Genomic DNA, 15,758 nt, shown 5'->3' with positions numbered 1-15,758 from the left:
GCGTCATTTGAAGGGGCCACAACCATGGAATGTAGCTTGGAAGTCAGGCAAATAATGGAGTGTGAGAAAAGAGAAAAGTCCTTGGCCCGGCAGGAATAATAAAAAAACACATGGCTTTCTGTTGCTTTTCCTGTCATAGTTTTGCAAATTAAAGTTCTACAGTCACAACCCTACTTGGGTTCTTGCTTCACTCATGAAACATTCTGGGAAAGGTTTGGCAAACGCAATCCTGAAGTGGAGCCAAAGTTCACAGGCTGCTCTTTGACCTTGTTGTTCCTGGCAGGCTAGTGTCCGAGGGGGGAATGTGCTTGCTGTTGTGGTGGACCAATGCACTCCATTATCTGAATGCTCCTCCACAGATATTTCTATGTACTGTTTCTGTGGGGTCACTTGCCTCTTTGTTATCCAAACCTTGCTTGCTTTCTCTGTTAGAGGGTCTCTCTACATAGGGTCAGAAAGCTGCAGAGAAGTGTCCAGTGCCAGGCCTTTTCCCTGGGGGGAGTGGGTTCTGTTTGCATGGTTGCGTTCTCTTGCAGTAGGACTGTAGGTGCTGATTGATACCCCGATGGTATTTTTCCTTAGGCAGAAAGAATCCAATCGGTCTCGCATAACTCTGCCCAGGAAAAGATAGACTCTACTGCCCCACATTTTCTTGAAACCTACAGGGAGGGGGACTCCACAGCCTGCTAGACAAATGTTTTCCATTGGTGAGAAAAGAAGTGATTCCCAGCTTTTAATTAAAATCTGCGTGCTTTATCGCACTGGTCAAATAACATGTTCTGATACGGTACATCACCATTATCACTATGTACCGTGCTAGCTCTCAGACTTGACTTGCTGAATGTTGGAAGATTCAGGACAGACATAATTAAGTATTTCTTCACATGGTGTGTGATTAAATGATGGAATTCACTTCCACAAGAGATAATGATGGCCACTAACTTGGATGATGTTAAAAGAGAAATAGACAATTTCATGCCTATGAAATAGACAATTTCATGTCCACTAGCCACAATGGCTGTGTTCTACCTCCACTGCTGGAGAAAGGATACTTCTTAATACCAGTTTCTGGGAATTTCCACAGGGGAGAAGTTTGCTGCATGCATGTTGTGCTTATGTACATCCCATAGGCTTCTAGTGGGCCTCTTCTTTGAGAACAGGATGTTGGGCCACTGGTCTGATCCAGCAACCTGTTCTCATCTATGTGGTGTGTTTGAGTTGCCATCACAAAGCTGACCACCTCCCCTACATATCACCAGTTGCTTTTGAAGCTTCTTTCAGTTTACAAAGCAGCTGACAGTCTGGGGAGAAAAGCAAGTCTAAATCCCAGGTCCTTGCTTGGGGGAGGGGCTGCCAGTTACACTTGCCCTGGGCCTTGGAGGCTAAGTTGGCCATGGGGCTGTGCCAGTGACTGGCTGCTTTTTGGTTTGAGGTTATAACTTTATTCCAATAGGACTCCTGCCCCCAAGCCTCAGACAAGCTCTGCACAGGCCTGCTGAATTCCCCTTCAATGCACTAGGCTAGTTTCCTGGTTGCTGGATCCTGAACATAACCTGGTGCTCCTCCTTGCCCAGAAAGTGATGGGGAAAGAGGACTAAGCAGGTGCCATCTGGTGACGAACTTGGCTCTCTGCTGCTATGTCTGTCCATGTGAATGTTTGGCCCTTCATTTCCAGGGGTTGGAAGAAGCACTCTGGGCAGCCTGGCAACATATCCTGGGTTTTCTGCCTTCAATTATTAACAAGCACTTTTTAGGTCTTAAAAACTTGTTCAAATTTTTAACACGTGGTGAAACCTTTTGGGTTATATCCAGTTGTATCCCTCTGTTGTCCTTGGTGCCAGGCAATAGAAGGGACACCTCTCCTCCCTCTGGCACCAGGTCTGTGGGCTCTTTGTGTAGGACTGGCCCTCTCCTAGATGCCTGCCCTGCTCCCCCACCTCCCCATTCAGCTGATGATTCCTCAGTGTGGAAACAATTGTGCCCTCCTGCAGAGTGAAGTTTGCAAGGAATTCCAGGGAGGCTCCCACTGCTGCATTTAGGCCTGTTGCCCAGTTGGCTGTCTTCAGTCTCATTTTAAGCCACAACAGCTCCAGAGTGCCATAACCTCATTCAGTTCAAGTTGGGTAAACTTTTAATTTTGGACATGTGCGGGAAGGGCAGTACTGCAGTACTATTCCACCGGAGGTTGTCACACAGTGTGTGCCTTGAAATGCAGGAGCTGGGAACTTGTGAAGAACTTGTCATGACAGGGGAAGTGAACAGCCCATGTGAACTCAGTGGTTCCTTAGGCAGCTTACAGAAAGCACACGATAAGATCATTTTAAAATGAAAGTGAAACCTACATACAACTTTTTAACCTGTGGTTCTTGAAGATGAGAAAGTTTTGCAAGGGTTGGTAATTTGACATGCCCCACATGCTTCCATTTGAAGGGGGAAGGCATGATGTGTAAAGGCATGTGAGAATAAGGCTAGATTGAATGCAGCTAGTGTTTGGGAAGATACTTTTCACTGCTAGCCTATTGGGTGAGTCTTTCACCGTAACCGTAACCATGCTTACTTGTGGGTAGGCTCATGGTTGGTTGTATAAGAGGGGATCTCCTGGTGCATTTGCAAGCTTCCTTCCACCTGCAATATGCAGCTGTTAGGTGGAGGTGTCATATCTGTGCCACAGACTCATAGCCTACCAAAGGCAGTGGCCAAGTCCATTAACTTAGCTGCTGTCATTTTGCTGAAATAGGACTCTCTGACCTCTTGAGCAACAACATTCCCAAGAAGACAATTGGGACTGCTGCACATGTGGCTCTTCCGCTCCTGCACCTTCTGAGCTGTCCCCCTCTTTCCTTCCTGTCTGCCTGATCCATGTCTGGCTCTTTTCCTCTGTGTGCACATGCTCTTTGGCTCACGTGCCTATCCCCAGCAGTGGCACTGTCATCGGCATGCAGATGTGCTCCCTTGCCAGACCCTTGTGCACCAGGCTGCCAAGGCAGGAAGTGTTGGAGGTTTTGTCTTCATTCATAGAGGAAGTGGAGCTTCCGTTCTGCCTCCTGCTCATCTCCACCTTCGCAGGCTGCCACTGCTGTAGTAAAATCTACTCTTGCTCCTTTGCAGACTCCAGGGTGAGACCCCTGTGCTTTGAGTGGAGTAAGAGTGACTTGGAAAGCAAGATGCTTGGAGCAAGGTGTTCATCCTCCTAACCAGCCCCCTGGACCTGCTAAGACCCTGTCCCGAGGCAGCTGCCTTCACCACTGCCTGTCTGTCTCTGCACTTGCTTGCCTGCCTGTACCTCCCACATCCCTTTGCAAGCAAGCAGTGATTCCTATGAATGCTGCAAATTGATGGAGTGGGCAGCAAAATGGGGGTGCAAGTAGGCACCTTCACCTGCCTTACCATTCCACCTGCAGGGGGTCAGGACATCCCCACCACCTGTTCAGCAGTCACACCAAGAAGAAGCAGAAGTCCCAGATGGTACCAGCGGAGCAGGGCCGGTGACCTCTCTGCTATACCATTCTCTTTGAGAGAGAATGCCTCAAGGGAGAGAGGCATTACCTGCAATTTCATTTTGACTAGTCAGTGACACTGGCTACCTTGACATCTTGGTGCCTGAGGGAGGAGTTGCAAATGGCACATCCATGTCTTGATGGAGCTTTGGTCTGTTCCAGGCAGGAAGAGGAGCCCCCTCCGCTTTCTTGTTTATAGTATGCAGGTCCTGTGCTCTGGCTCTGGGCTGAGAGAGGAGAAGAAAGAGCAGCCTGGCCTCCCTCCCTCTCTCTTTTGTCAGAGGTCTCCGTCTGTGCATAGGAAGCTGTAAGAGATATTTATATAGTATTGCAGAAAACAGGAAGACTGCAAGCTCTGTGCCAGCCGGCCTTACTTGGGCTACAGCTGCTCTCTGGCGCTTGGCCCACAGAGGTGGCCTGAGGAGAATGGCCGCAGCTACTCTTCTGTTTTGGAATGGGGTCACTGGAAAGAAGAGGGGGCAGGCAGAGCCGAAGGAGCAACCTTTGGCAGTGCCACTTTGCGTGGGGAAAGGGCCATAGCTTTGTGGTAGAAGAGCATCGGCAACTCCTGCCTGTTGTCAGTGGCACCACTCCTGCCTGGGAAGAGATCCCCGGCCGCAGGAAGGCCGATGAGAGGGAGAGCTGGCCAGAGGAGCTGATTCTCTCTGCTCCAAACCTGAGCCAATATTGGCTTCAGAAGACGGAAGCCCCACAGGGGCGGTTGCTTTCTGGGGAGGGGTAGAAGAGCAGCTGTTAAGCATGCAGAAGGTCCCAGGTTCAATCCCCACTAGCAGCATTTCTAGGTGAGGTTCTGAATGTCCTCTGCGTGAAACCCTTGAGAGCCATGGCTGGCTCTCATTGAATGTATGCTTTTTGAGCTAGACGGACCAAGTGGTCTAATGACTCCATATAAGGCAGATGATGTGTTCTGTACCAATCCATAGGCATTGCGTGGTGCCCTTTATTCCTTGTTATTATTATTTGTTTTACTATTATTTATTAGATGTATATACCGCCCTTCATCAAAAGATCTCAGGGTGGTTCGCAATATTCTCCACAGTTGTGCTCCCCACACAACTGAATCACACCCCTTTGCCCTTTCCTGCTCTGTGTCTGGTCTGACTTGAGTTGCAAGCCTGTGCAGTGCCCATGAGTTGAGGTGGGGGCTGCAGGAAGGACAAGAGAAAGCAGATCCTCCAGAGTCAGCCCTGGAAGCCCCACGGTTCTCAGGGGTTTCTAGGGGTGGTGAGGCACCCCTTAGGGCCTCCCTCTGGGGCTGGGCCAGGCTACTTCAGATGTCCAGGAGGGACTGAATGGCTGGACACTCCCGGACAGAAGTAGGCGAACTTGTCAAGATGGGCTTGGCCAGAAAAGGGGCCTTAAACAGAGGGATAAATTTCAGGCTACTTCTAAACATCCAGGGAGGTTCTGGCTCAGAGGGAGCATTGACAGTCTGTTTCCTCAGCATTTGATGTGATGCTTCTGTTGCTGTGCTGATTCATAGGAGCCCTCTTGGGCAGCAAATGTGTGAGAGAGAGCCACGTGGCAGTGGTGCCAACGAAAGAGAGAGTAGCCTATATCCTGGCAGCTGCACCAGTTGCAATTTCTGAAAGTCTTCAAAGGCAGCCTGATGTAGGGCTCCTTACACTGGATTGTCTTTGATGTTACCGGTATGAAAGTAGGAGAGGATTCATCCACCCTTTCTAGATAAGAAAGTGCATGCTATGAGATTTAAAAGTTCTTTTAGAAACTCCCTCTAGCTATATAAAGTGCTCAGATTCAGGGATGGCAGCCAGTCCCAAACCTCAGCCCTTTAGTGCTATAGGACAGTGGAGGACGTTTTTAGGCACGGGGGGCAGAGGAGCTGCTCCTTTCCTTCCCATAAATTGCATCAAAGTGCTCAAGTAGAGAAATGCTTTTGAGTGGAAAAGACTGAACTTGTAAAATTAAAAGGGAAGCAGGTGCTTGTGGGGTTCTCTTCTTTGGGTGGGCCAGTTGTTTCTGGTCAGCTGCAGCTACTGTGCTTATTTTGCCTTGCTTGGTTTTGCTTCTTCAAATAATGGCAAGTGACTGGCCCCAGGTCACCCAGGGCCTTGAACCCTGGTTGCCCAAGTCTTAGTCTGGCTGTGCCACATCATTAGGTTGTTTTTGCATTCTTCCAAGCTAGCACTTCCAGGCATCCTGAAAGCAGCTGGTGAGGAGGGGTCTCCTCCTGCTGCTGATTCTTTTGGAGCTCTGAGATGGACCATGGGATGCCTGTTCTTTATGGACAGAAATATTTTGTTTTTCCTCCAGAGAAGCTCTACAGGTCGAAGGGCCCTGAACTGAGGCGCTCCCTCTTCTCACTGAAGCAGCTTTTCCAGGTAAGGCTCCTGCCAGGCCCTCCCTGTTCTGCCCCCAGCAGGCGCGGCTTTGTTGGGGGGGGGGGATTGAGCCAGCCAGCCCAGCGCTCTGTGTGGACACCACCAGGCTCTGTTGCTGACTCTTCATTTCCCCTCCTCTTTGCTCTTGCAGCTTCTGCTCTCCTCTTGTGAGACTGGACTGTGCACAGACCTGTTCCCTATATGAGAAGACAATAAGCAGGCAGCCTCCCCCCATGCACCCTTCCCCAGCAGGAGATTCTCTCAGACAGATTGTGGGTTGCAAGTGGAGGGGTGAGCATGCACGGTATGACCTTTTTCTGCAGATTGCAAACATTCCTCTCTCTGGATTTCTGCTGCAGGAGGATAAGGACCTGGTGCCTGAGTTTGTGAATTCAGAAGGGCTGACGTGTCTCATCACAGTGGGAGCTGAGGCTGACCAGAATTACCAGAACTATATCCTCAGGGGTGAGTGACCACCAGGCCAGCAGGAAGTGGAGAGGGAGAGAGAGAGAATCTGAGCCCCTAGAGTGGATAACATTTGGGACCTCCCACCAAAGAGTCAAAGTCGGTGAAATTAAACTGACACCTCCAATTCCCAACTGAATATCCAGAAAAAGGATAGAGCACCCTAGAGATCTCTGGGAGGAGTCTTTTAAGTGGAGCTCTTTCCCAGTTTTCATCTGTACTGAAATTGTTTTAAATATGTTTTTTGTTATTTTCTCCCTTGCTGTTTGCCACCTGGGGCTCCTTGGGGAGGAAGGGTGGAGTATACATTTAATAAATAGACAGATGCCTTGGCTTCCCCTTTTTGCGGTCTGCATTTGCCCATGTAGGATGTTGATCTGAGGGATGCTGACAGTGAGGACTGTGTGTGACTCTTGTCTCTGTCTCTCTGCCTCCCTGATGCTTAATCCAGTATGGGGAGCAGATCCAAAGCTGGTGTAGGCAGGCTTTGCAGGATTTATTTCTCCTGTTTGCTTTTAAGCATTCCTATATTTTCCTGCCTGAGCAAAATTTCAGTGGCCAGGTTTAGACTGCTGCTGAGGGATAGTGGCTGGGTGATGAGATTTGGCTGTACTAGGAAGTTTATTGTGGTTAGGTTTTTTAATGGTTTTGACCCATTTCTGAGCCTTCCAGGTGTGGTGATAGCTCCATCTCACTGGCTACTCAGCTGGGGATGTGCAAACAGGCAAAATTAAGCGTGTAAAATGTCAGCTGCAATTCATGAGCCATCTTGGAGAGGCAACTTTTTCTTTTCTTTTCCTTTTTAAAAAATGATCTTTATTGGTTTTACAGATTTTACAAATTTCACATCATAATACATAATACATAATACATACCTTATTTCTTTTTTAGAGTTAAAGTATTAAGGTTAAAAGTTGAGAGGCCACTTTTTCTTAATGACAGAGCTTTGGGCCCCAATTAAAGGAGATGTTGGTCTCCATGATCATCTCTTTTCTCCTAGGACCATGGCACCAGTGGAGGGAAGGAGCTGAGACCTTTTCTGTCTGCTCCCCACCCCCTTCTGATGCTATTTCCTCTGATGTCACTCATGGACAAATACTGTTTGCCCTGCTGTAAGGAAGATGTGACTGTGTGTCTATTTTCCCAAATGGGGCAAGCAGCAGCTGGGGGAAGGTATCAGACTCCCCCCATAAGGCTGGTTTTAAAAGCTTCATTTGGCCCTTAGTCTCAGGGGCTTGTGACTGGAAGGGACCTTTTGTAGACCTGGCAGCCTCTGTGGGTCCTGTTGACAAAGAGGACTCTTTTGGAAGTAGCCTAACTTTGCAGCTTGCACCTCAGGGTGGAAATGGCCTGCCCTGGCCTCAGCAGCCTTTTGTGCCAAGTCATTCCTGTCAGATGTGCAAATCAATCCATACTCCTGACAGCTAGCCTGCCCTGCCCACCTGCCTCCTCTGGGCACTGCCATCTGCTGTGTAGCAACTCCTAGTAGTATTGGTAATAATATTATGGCGTTTATTTATATCCCACCTTTTTTTTCTAAACTTGGGACTCAAGGCAGCTTACACAAATTAAAATGGCACACATAACATACAAGAAACTAAAAACATAAAAAGAGAATAGTTAAAAAGTAATTAAAATTCTACAGAATAAAAACAAATGTATTTAAAATACAGATAGTATAAAACAGCACAGCACTATTAAAAGCCCCTTCCTTAAAAGAACAGTCAGTTCCCAATGTCGGAATAAAACAGTCTTCACCTGCCGGCAGAAGGACAACAAGCAGGGAGTCAGTCTAGCTTTTGTAGGAAGGGAGTTTCAAAGTCTGGGAGCAGCCACTGGGAAGGCCCTCTTCTCACATCACCACCTAGTGTCCCACTCCCCAATTTGATGTCTGCATGGCGGGGGTGGGGGGAAAGACAACACCCTGAAAGCCAAAGAGCCAGACTGAGATAGAGGGACCAGAGGAGGGAGCAGAGGAGACTTGCTGCTGAGTGGCAGGCATCGTGTGGAAGCTCCACTGCAAGCGAGTGAGCAAGGCACATCAGTTGCCCATGGCCAGCTGGCATCCTTACAGTGCTCTTCGCTCCTTCCTTCCAGCTCTCAGCCAGATCGTGCTCTTTGTGGATGGGATGATGGGGGTGATAAACCACAACGAGACTGTGCAGTGGCTGTACACGCTGTGCGGGAGCTTGGTGAGTATGTGGCTGTCACAGAAGGAAAGATCCCCTTGTGAGCATCAGAAGAGCCCTGAAGCCGAAGCTGGATCAGGTCAGTGGCCCACTTAGTCCAGCATCCTGTTTTTACCATGGCCAACCAGATGCCCCAATGGGAAGCCCACAAGCAGCAACTGGTATTCAGAGACAGTGGAGGAAGAACATAGCAATTGTGGCCACAAATTTGTCTATTCCTCCTTTAAAGCTATCCAAGCTGGTAGCTATCGCTGCCTCCTGTGGGAGGGAGTTCGGTACAGTGGTACCTCTGGTTAAGAACTTGATTCGTTCTGGAGGTCCGTTCTTAACCTGAAACTGTTCTTAACCTGAGGTACCACTTTAGCTAATGGGGCCGCCGCACGATTTCTCTTCTCATCCTGAAGCAAAGTTCTTAACCTGAGGTACTATTTCTGGGTTAATGGAGTCTGTAACCTGAAGCATCTGTAACCCAAGGTACCACTGTAGTTTAATTATGCCCTGCGTGAATAATACTTTCTTTTATCTGTCCTGAATCTTCCCGCATTCAGCTTTGTTGGATGTGCACAAATTCCAGTGTTACGAGAAAGGGAGGTGGGATGGGCTTTGAAAAGAGAGGATTGTGTGATGTCCTCCTGACTGAGGCCCAGTTTCCAGCTCCTTCCATCCAGCTTTTCTCACCTCCCTCCACAGGAGAAGGTCATGGTCTCAGTGGCAGAGGAACCAATCCCCAGTGGCATCTCAAGGCAAGACGGGAAAGTCTCCAACATGAAACCCTGGAGAGCTCTGGCTAACAGTCAGCGCAGGGGAGGCCAGGCTGAGTTTGATTGAACAGAATGCTAACTAGATGGGCCACTAGCCTGATTCTGAAGGCTTTTCTTATGAGTAGAGCCCAGTAGCCTGGCCCACTATTAAGCAACTTCTACTGTCCCTCTGCTAGTACCGCCTGGTGGTGAAGACGGCTCTGAAGCTGCTGCTGGTCTTTGTGGAGTTCACGGAATCCAATGCCCAGCTGCTTGTCCAGGCCGTCATAGCGGCAGAGCAGGTCAGAGGTGAGTGTGCCACACGGCTGCCCAAGGAAGAGAGAGAGAGAGAGATGGGTCTGATCCCATTAGCCTCAAGATACGGAAGAGCGGTCAATGAACCACAGCAGGCAGCCCCTTGCTGGGCCAGGTCAGTGATGAGGAGAAAGGAGGGTCTTTTCCTTGGCTTGTGTGGTCAACCACATGCCTTACTCATTGCCTTGCAGGTGGTTTTCCGTGGTCTCCCATCGTGGCAATCCTGGAACAGAAGAATGGAGCTGACACGGAGCTTCAGGTGTTCGCCATGACACTCATCAACAAGGTGAATATTGCCCAGGTGGGGAGGGAAGCAGCAGGTGTCAGGCTGTTTTGCTGGGCTGGGCTGAGTCGGGCTGAGCACCTTTCCTGCCCTGACTATGGTGCCCTGTGTTGGTGTTGTGCAGACTCTGGCTGCCCTCCCTGACCAGGATTCCTTCTATGATGTGACAGACTGCTTGGAGCAGCAGGGCATGGAAAGCATCATCCAGCAGCACATGACCAACAAGGCTACTGACCTGGACTTGAAGCAGCAGCTGGTTATCTACGAGGTGACGCATCTTCCCCCTTGGCGGGAGGGAGCTGGATATAAAGAGGAGGCCTCTAGAAAAAGCAGGCAGCTTCCCCACTACACACTCAGCACCTAGCAGCCTGCCCTACCAGGCCCCACCCTGAGCTTCTGTCTTCCTTGCAGAATGCCCTCAAGTACGAAGATGGTGTGGAAGAGCCTCCTCCTGGAACACGCAAGGAGCGGAGGAAAGGGGAAGAGGGCCGGAAGGGGCAGCGACGCTCCCTGGGCTACATCCTGGCCCAGGAGGAAGGCCAAGGGGCTCGACCTGCAGAGAACTCCCAGCCCAGTCCAGCAGAGGCTCCCAGCCTGGACAGAGAGAGCAGCCAAGACAGGTGAGTTGTTGGCCAAGGCAGTTTCTGCTTGTGGCTTTTGCTCTGCACGGAACTGGTGGGAAAGAAGCTGAGCCAAGAAGGTTGAAAAGGCCCAGCCCAAAGAGTGGGGCAGTTGGCGGAAGTTGGCAGGAGGCAAAGGGAGGCTGGAAGAGGAGCATGTGGGTCCTCCAGAGGCCACCTTTGCCTGCCTGTTGTGATCTCACCTCAGAACCCCTCACCCGGCCCAGGCGGCCCTGTTCCAGGGAGCTGCCTCAGAACGACTAGAAAGTCTTGATGGGCCCCCATTGGAGCCTTGTGTGCTCACAGCCCTCCTCCTGCTCTTCCCCCTCTCCCTTTTCCAGGCCTGCCTTCAAGAGCATCTACAGCAGCGCATCCAGCGTCCAGCTTTCCACGCCATCTGTTCCTGTGGAAGAAGAGCAGAGTGGCAGCCTGGGCGAGAGGAGCATTTTCAAGTAGGTCTCTCTCGCCAAAGGGGACACAAGATCTCTCCCTGCTCAGAGCTGCCAGAAGCACTGAGCTTAGTATATTGGGCTGGGGGGCAGGTGAGGAGATGTGGGGGAAGATATTGACCATACTGGGGAGATTCAGGAGCCCTTTGGAAGCTCCAGGGGAGATGGACTTGACTCTCCCCATTCTCTTTTTCCCTGGCCAGCAGTTCTGAGGAGGCAGCTGTGGCAAGGAGGTGTCTGGTTAGCAATGGTGGATGGGGAGGAGGTGGCAGCCCCTGCTGTCCACTAAGGCAGCTCCCCTTCCAAAGGGGCTTTTTCATGTCCTGCAGGGTAGGGTGCAGCGTGGCAGTGAGAAATGCAGCAGGAGCCTTAGAAGAGGAGGGGGCCTGTGGTGGTGGTTGAAAGAATCTGGTGGCTCTGATGCAATTCACCCAAAGTGAATGGAGTCTATAATCAAATACTTGACCCCCTCCTTTCTTGAGATGGGCTTCTGTAACCCTCCCCACATGATGGAGGGTCCTGCTGTAGATGGGGGGGAGGTGCAGGGGGGATTCTGCTCCCCGTAAATGGTGCTGAACCCCTTCCTCTGCAAGTGCCGAAGGAAGGCAGGAGAGTTCAGAGCACAGGCGGATTGGAGGGTGGCAGGTTTTTCTGTTGGTGGGGGTAAGGGCCTGCTGGGCTGGGAGAGGCAGTCATCCTTGTTGCACAAGTTGGACATTGAAGCAAGCTGTCCTGGAGAGTCCCTTTTCTCACCTCTTCTCTCCTCTTATTGTGCCCTCACCTCCTTCTGCTCCTGGCCCAGCCCACCATCCCTCTTCTTTTTCTTCTTCTGCCACCTGCTTCTCTCGCGTGCTCTCCTGCTTAAACTCCCTTTCCTTTTCCAGACTTCACGAAACTGCCCCTGCTTGGTAAGTGATGCCAAAGATGTATCTTGTGTGTGTGTTTGCGTGTGATGCTCTTGGCCCTATGGTTTCCTTTCCTCTGCTGTTCGTAGCTTTGAATTATTGAAGGAGGGATCTGTTTTCAGGCTTGGGGCTTCTGGCATGTGGTTTGGGCTCCTCTTCCTTTGTGCTTCTCCAGCGACTTCTGGGTCTGGATCCTGCTGGATTGCCTTTGACACAACAGAGGAGGGGAGTATGTTGGGGTGAAGGGCCAAAGGTCTCAGCTGAACTGAGGCACCAGCAAAGAGGGGACACAATTCTGGACCAGTTTACAGAGTCAAGAGTGTGGCAACAGCCCCGTGTTGTACTTCTGAACAGCTGCAGTGTTTCCACTTGTGGTTGTGTGGCTGGCATCTGCTTGGGGCTCCAGGAGCAGACTTCTGAGGCCTTCGTGACCTTGGTGCATGCATGAGCAGCCCTTTCATCCAGACTTGGAGCACCAAAATGAGTGGCTGCAGGGAAGTGAGGTGGGATTTCAGCTGGACAGGAGGAGTGAGTACACCCCCAGATTGCATGGACCTCTCTGCTTTGGAGCTGGTGTAGCCTTGGCAGAGCTTGTGGGCATGCAGAGTGTGGTTCCTGTGCCCAGTGGCACTAACTGACTTTTTCTCCCAGGCAAGAGGAAAGCCCCTCAGTATGTGGGGACAAGCCTATTCTGAGGCGCTTTGAGTAAGTACAGAGAACATGTGTGTTTCATCAGGCTTAGGCTGGTGCTGGAGGTCTCGCTTTGGTTTCAGGCCCAGGAATTTGTTGATCCTTGTTGAGTTCCTCAGGCAAAGAATCCTCCTGAATCTCTACAATGGCCTCAAAAGTGCCTGGTGGATGGAAGCCTTGGCCCTCTGTCACTGATAAAGGCCCTTCCTGGCCCTCTGGAGGCAGCTCATCCAGCAAGCTGCATTTGGGCCTCTTCTAGACCCACCATCCCAGCTGCCATGTTTCCTCATACAGGGCAGCATTGATGGCAAGACCACCCAGTAGCCAACCCAGGTTACCTAGCAGAGGAGGTGAAGCTGAGAAGCAGCAGTGACTTGCCAAGGGACCCCCAGTGAATTACAGGGCTGAGCGGGGCTTGAGCTGCTGTGTGCCACCCACCCACTCTCTCTTCCATCTGCTGCACTGTCCTGGTCAATGCTGGCCTTCTGGTGCCCACAGGAGAGGGCAGGGAGCAGGACTGGGGGCTGGCTGAGGTACCATGCTTTCTAGACATCCCTTTCCCACCCCATAGGCTGCTGGGTTCTGTATGAGATGGGGCCCTGGACCAGTTGGAGTGTGGCTGTCCTGGAGCAGTCCTGTGTTGAAGAAAACTGTAGGAGCTTGGGGAGAGAAGGCTGGAGGAGGGTCTGCGCAGTTTCCTTTGCTGCTGCTGTTGAGGATCTCTGCCTGTACCTCTTTAAACAGGCGCCGAGAGAGCTTTGGGCCTCAGAGGAACCACCACTGATGGGTGTCAGCATTTGTGCCAAGTGCTGGACCTCCTGTGTGTTGCAGCATCTGATAGATTGGCTCTACCAGTCTCTGGGGGGGGACAGCTGTTGTGTGGGATGAGCCTCATCCTGCTTGCTGTGTGGTGATGGAACATTGTGTCCCTGGTGCTGAATGATGTAGCATTTTGCTTCTCTCATAGAGCACGCTTCCTGGAAAATCTTGCTGCTTCCCAGAAAGAGAAGTTGGTTGCAATCTCCAAGGGGCGAGCTGAGGTCCTTGCTGAAGCTACTCCGAGCATTGAGCAGCTCTCCCCAGGTATAATGCAGCAGAAGAGCCGGCAGAGTTTGCGACAATCCCTGGTTTGGCCAAAGGCTTGTTGCTGATGCTTCTCCTTTTCTGTGCTGCTTGTCAAGTGCCTAGCTTGTCTCCTTTCCTAGTTAAACCTTAACTCTTCCTCTGTGCCCTTAGGGAGGTGGCGTGAAGGACAAGAGAGAAACGGCGATGGGACAGAGCTCAGCTCTGCATTGGCCTTGGCTGGCTTTGAAGGCGAAGAGGCCAGGGAGAGCCTGTCAGGCGAGGGGCTCTCCAGCAGCAGCCCTGGGCTGGGTCCCATTTGCACCCCAAGCCCAGAAAGCCCAGTTCTGCTGTGCGATGGAGAAGATTCCCAGAGCCACCCTGCACCTGGAAAGAAGCTCAACCTTGACACACTGTTCTCCAATAACAGCCCTGCAAGGCTGGAAGGGGTTATTCTTGCCCCAGCAGAAGAGTTCCAGGCAGACACCGGGAGTGAAGAAGGCAGCCCACAGAGCAATGGGAAACAGGGCAGCCCCTCCAATCTTCGGGCCCGGCCATTGCGGGCTCAGTTCAGCCTTGAGGCGGAAGCCAGCCTGCAGAGCCTGGAGAGGACTTTCATGACTCCCTACAGGAAGGGAGCGGAGGTGATGCGAGGGCCCCTGGAGCTCAGCCCCAAGCACCTGAAGATCAGAGATATGGACTTCTCTGACCTGGGTGAGGAGGAAGACTTTGATATCCTAGAAACAGAGACTGTGCCTGACCATGTGGTTGTGGCTGCCAGTGGGGCTCCGGCCCCTCCACCCCTCCCTCCCAGCTGCCCTCCACCCCCACCAGGCTGTGCCTTTCCCCCTCCCCCTCCCCCTCCTCCACCCCCACCAGGCTGTGCCTTTCCCCCGCCTCCTCCACCCCCACCAGGCTGTCCTCCTCCAGGCTTGCTGGGCTCCTCCAGGGAGGATGCCCACTCCCCAGCAAAAAAGAAGAAAACTATTAAGCTCTTCTGGAGGGAGCTAAAGAACGTGGACAGCTCTGCCAGGCGGGAAGGAAGAGGAGACCCCTTTGGGCCAGCCACTCTGTGGGCATCTCTGGAGAAGGTGGAGGTCGACACCACCAAGATGGAACATCTCTTCGAGTCCAAGACGAAGGAGGTGCTTAGCTCGAAGGTAGGTTGGGGCTCCTCAGTGTTGGCTACAGGAGGGAGGAGGACTCTCTCCTGAGCTTGGGCTGTGGGGTTCTTGCAGGAGGCTTTGCCCATGCTTTCTAGTGGGATTGTGGCAAGGGAATGCAGAGCTTTTTTAATACACTTATTTTGAAATAAGTGTGCCAGAGGCTCAAAGCAGAGGAGCCCAAGGAGCTGCCTTGCCCTGAGTCTGACCCTTGGCCTGGTCTGACAGCAGCTTCCCTAGGGCTCTGGAAGCTCCCTTGGCCTGCTCCCTGGAGGTGCCAAGAACTGATCCAGGGACTTTGGGTTCTGCCCTTGAGCTTCTCTCTGGCTTCCAGTCTCTCTATTCAGTGCTGCTCTTCCTTATCACTGCCCCTTCGACCCTCTTGCCTTCAAGGACTTCTAGCCCATGTGATTTCTTCTTCCATCTTGAATGTGCCTGGAGCAAGCTGTGCTGTCAGGGCCTAGCCAGCAGAGCCTCAGGCAGAGACTGTTCTTGTCAGTCAAAGAGAATAAGCTTTGTCCTTTGCAGGCAGAGACCAGCCACGATCTTGCTCTGGGGTTCTCTGCCTGTCCTGCCCAGTCATGATGCTCGCATGTTGACATTGGGTCCAGGCCTCACCTGTCAGTTTAAGCTACCTCGCAGGAGAGTTGTGGGGCTGAAAGAGGAGAACCCCCAAAGATAGGGTGATAGTGTGACAGACAAAAACATCAACCCTTCCCTTCTTTCACTCCCAAGAAAGCTGTTGATGGGAAGAAGCTAATTGTGGTTTTGGATCCCAAGAGGAGCAATGCCATCAACATCGGCTTGACAGCGCTGCCTCCCGTACACATCATCAAGACGGCAATTGTCAACTTCGATGAATTTGCAATTAACAAGGAAGGGATTGAGGTGAGAATTCTGTCTCTCCTGAGAACCCTTGACCATAAAGAGGCCTTCTGGACTACAACTTGCATCAGGCCCAGCTTCATTCGCTCATGCTGACTGGGACTGATGGGACTTGTGGTCCAGAGCATCTGC

The 15,758-nt window shown here is 51.5% G+C and overlaps 1 protein-coding gene across 2 annotated transcripts in view; it reads left to right on the top strand.

Moving 5' to 3' along the window:
* The window catches only part of FHOD1 (formin homology 2 domain containing 1), a 32,903-nt gene that overhangs the window by 11,047 nt on the left and 6,098 nt on the right, over nt 1-15,758 (top strand). The window contains exons 4-16 of one of the 2 annotated variants that reach the window (XM_083754646.1): nt 5,793-5,860; nt 6,220-6,325; nt 8,423-8,517; nt 9,452-9,563; nt 9,761-9,855; nt 9,977-10,120; nt 10,264-10,472; nt 10,814-10,924; nt 11,806-11,829; nt 12,478-12,531; nt 13,484-13,599; nt 13,753-14,738; nt 15,477-15,629. In XM_083754646.1, coding sequence (XP_083610772.1) covers nt 5,793-5,860; nt 6,220-6,325; nt 8,423-8,517; nt 9,452-9,563; nt 9,761-9,855; nt 9,977-10,120; nt 10,264-10,472; nt 10,814-10,924; nt 11,806-11,829; nt 12,478-12,531; nt 13,484-13,599; nt 13,753-14,738; nt 15,477-15,629 — 2,273 coding nt within the window. The remainder of the gene's footprint in view (nt 1-5,792; nt 5,861-6,219; nt 6,326-8,422; nt 8,518-9,451; nt 9,564-9,760; nt 9,856-9,976; nt 10,121-10,263; nt 10,473-10,813; nt 10,925-11,805; nt 11,830-12,477; nt 12,532-13,483; nt 13,600-13,752; nt 14,739-15,476; nt 15,630-15,758) is intronic. The other variant, XM_083754647.1, reaches the window with a different exon arrangement.

This window comes from Podarcis gaigeae (genome assembly GCF_964106915.1).
Source record: "Podarcis gaigeae genome assembly, chromosome: 8".
Lineage (NCBI taxonomy): Eukaryota > Metazoa > Chordata > Lepidosauria > Squamata > Lacertidae > Podarcis > Podarcis gaigeae.
Note: the sequence above shows the minus strand (reverse complement) of the source record. Positions and strands in the feature narration are given on the sequence as shown.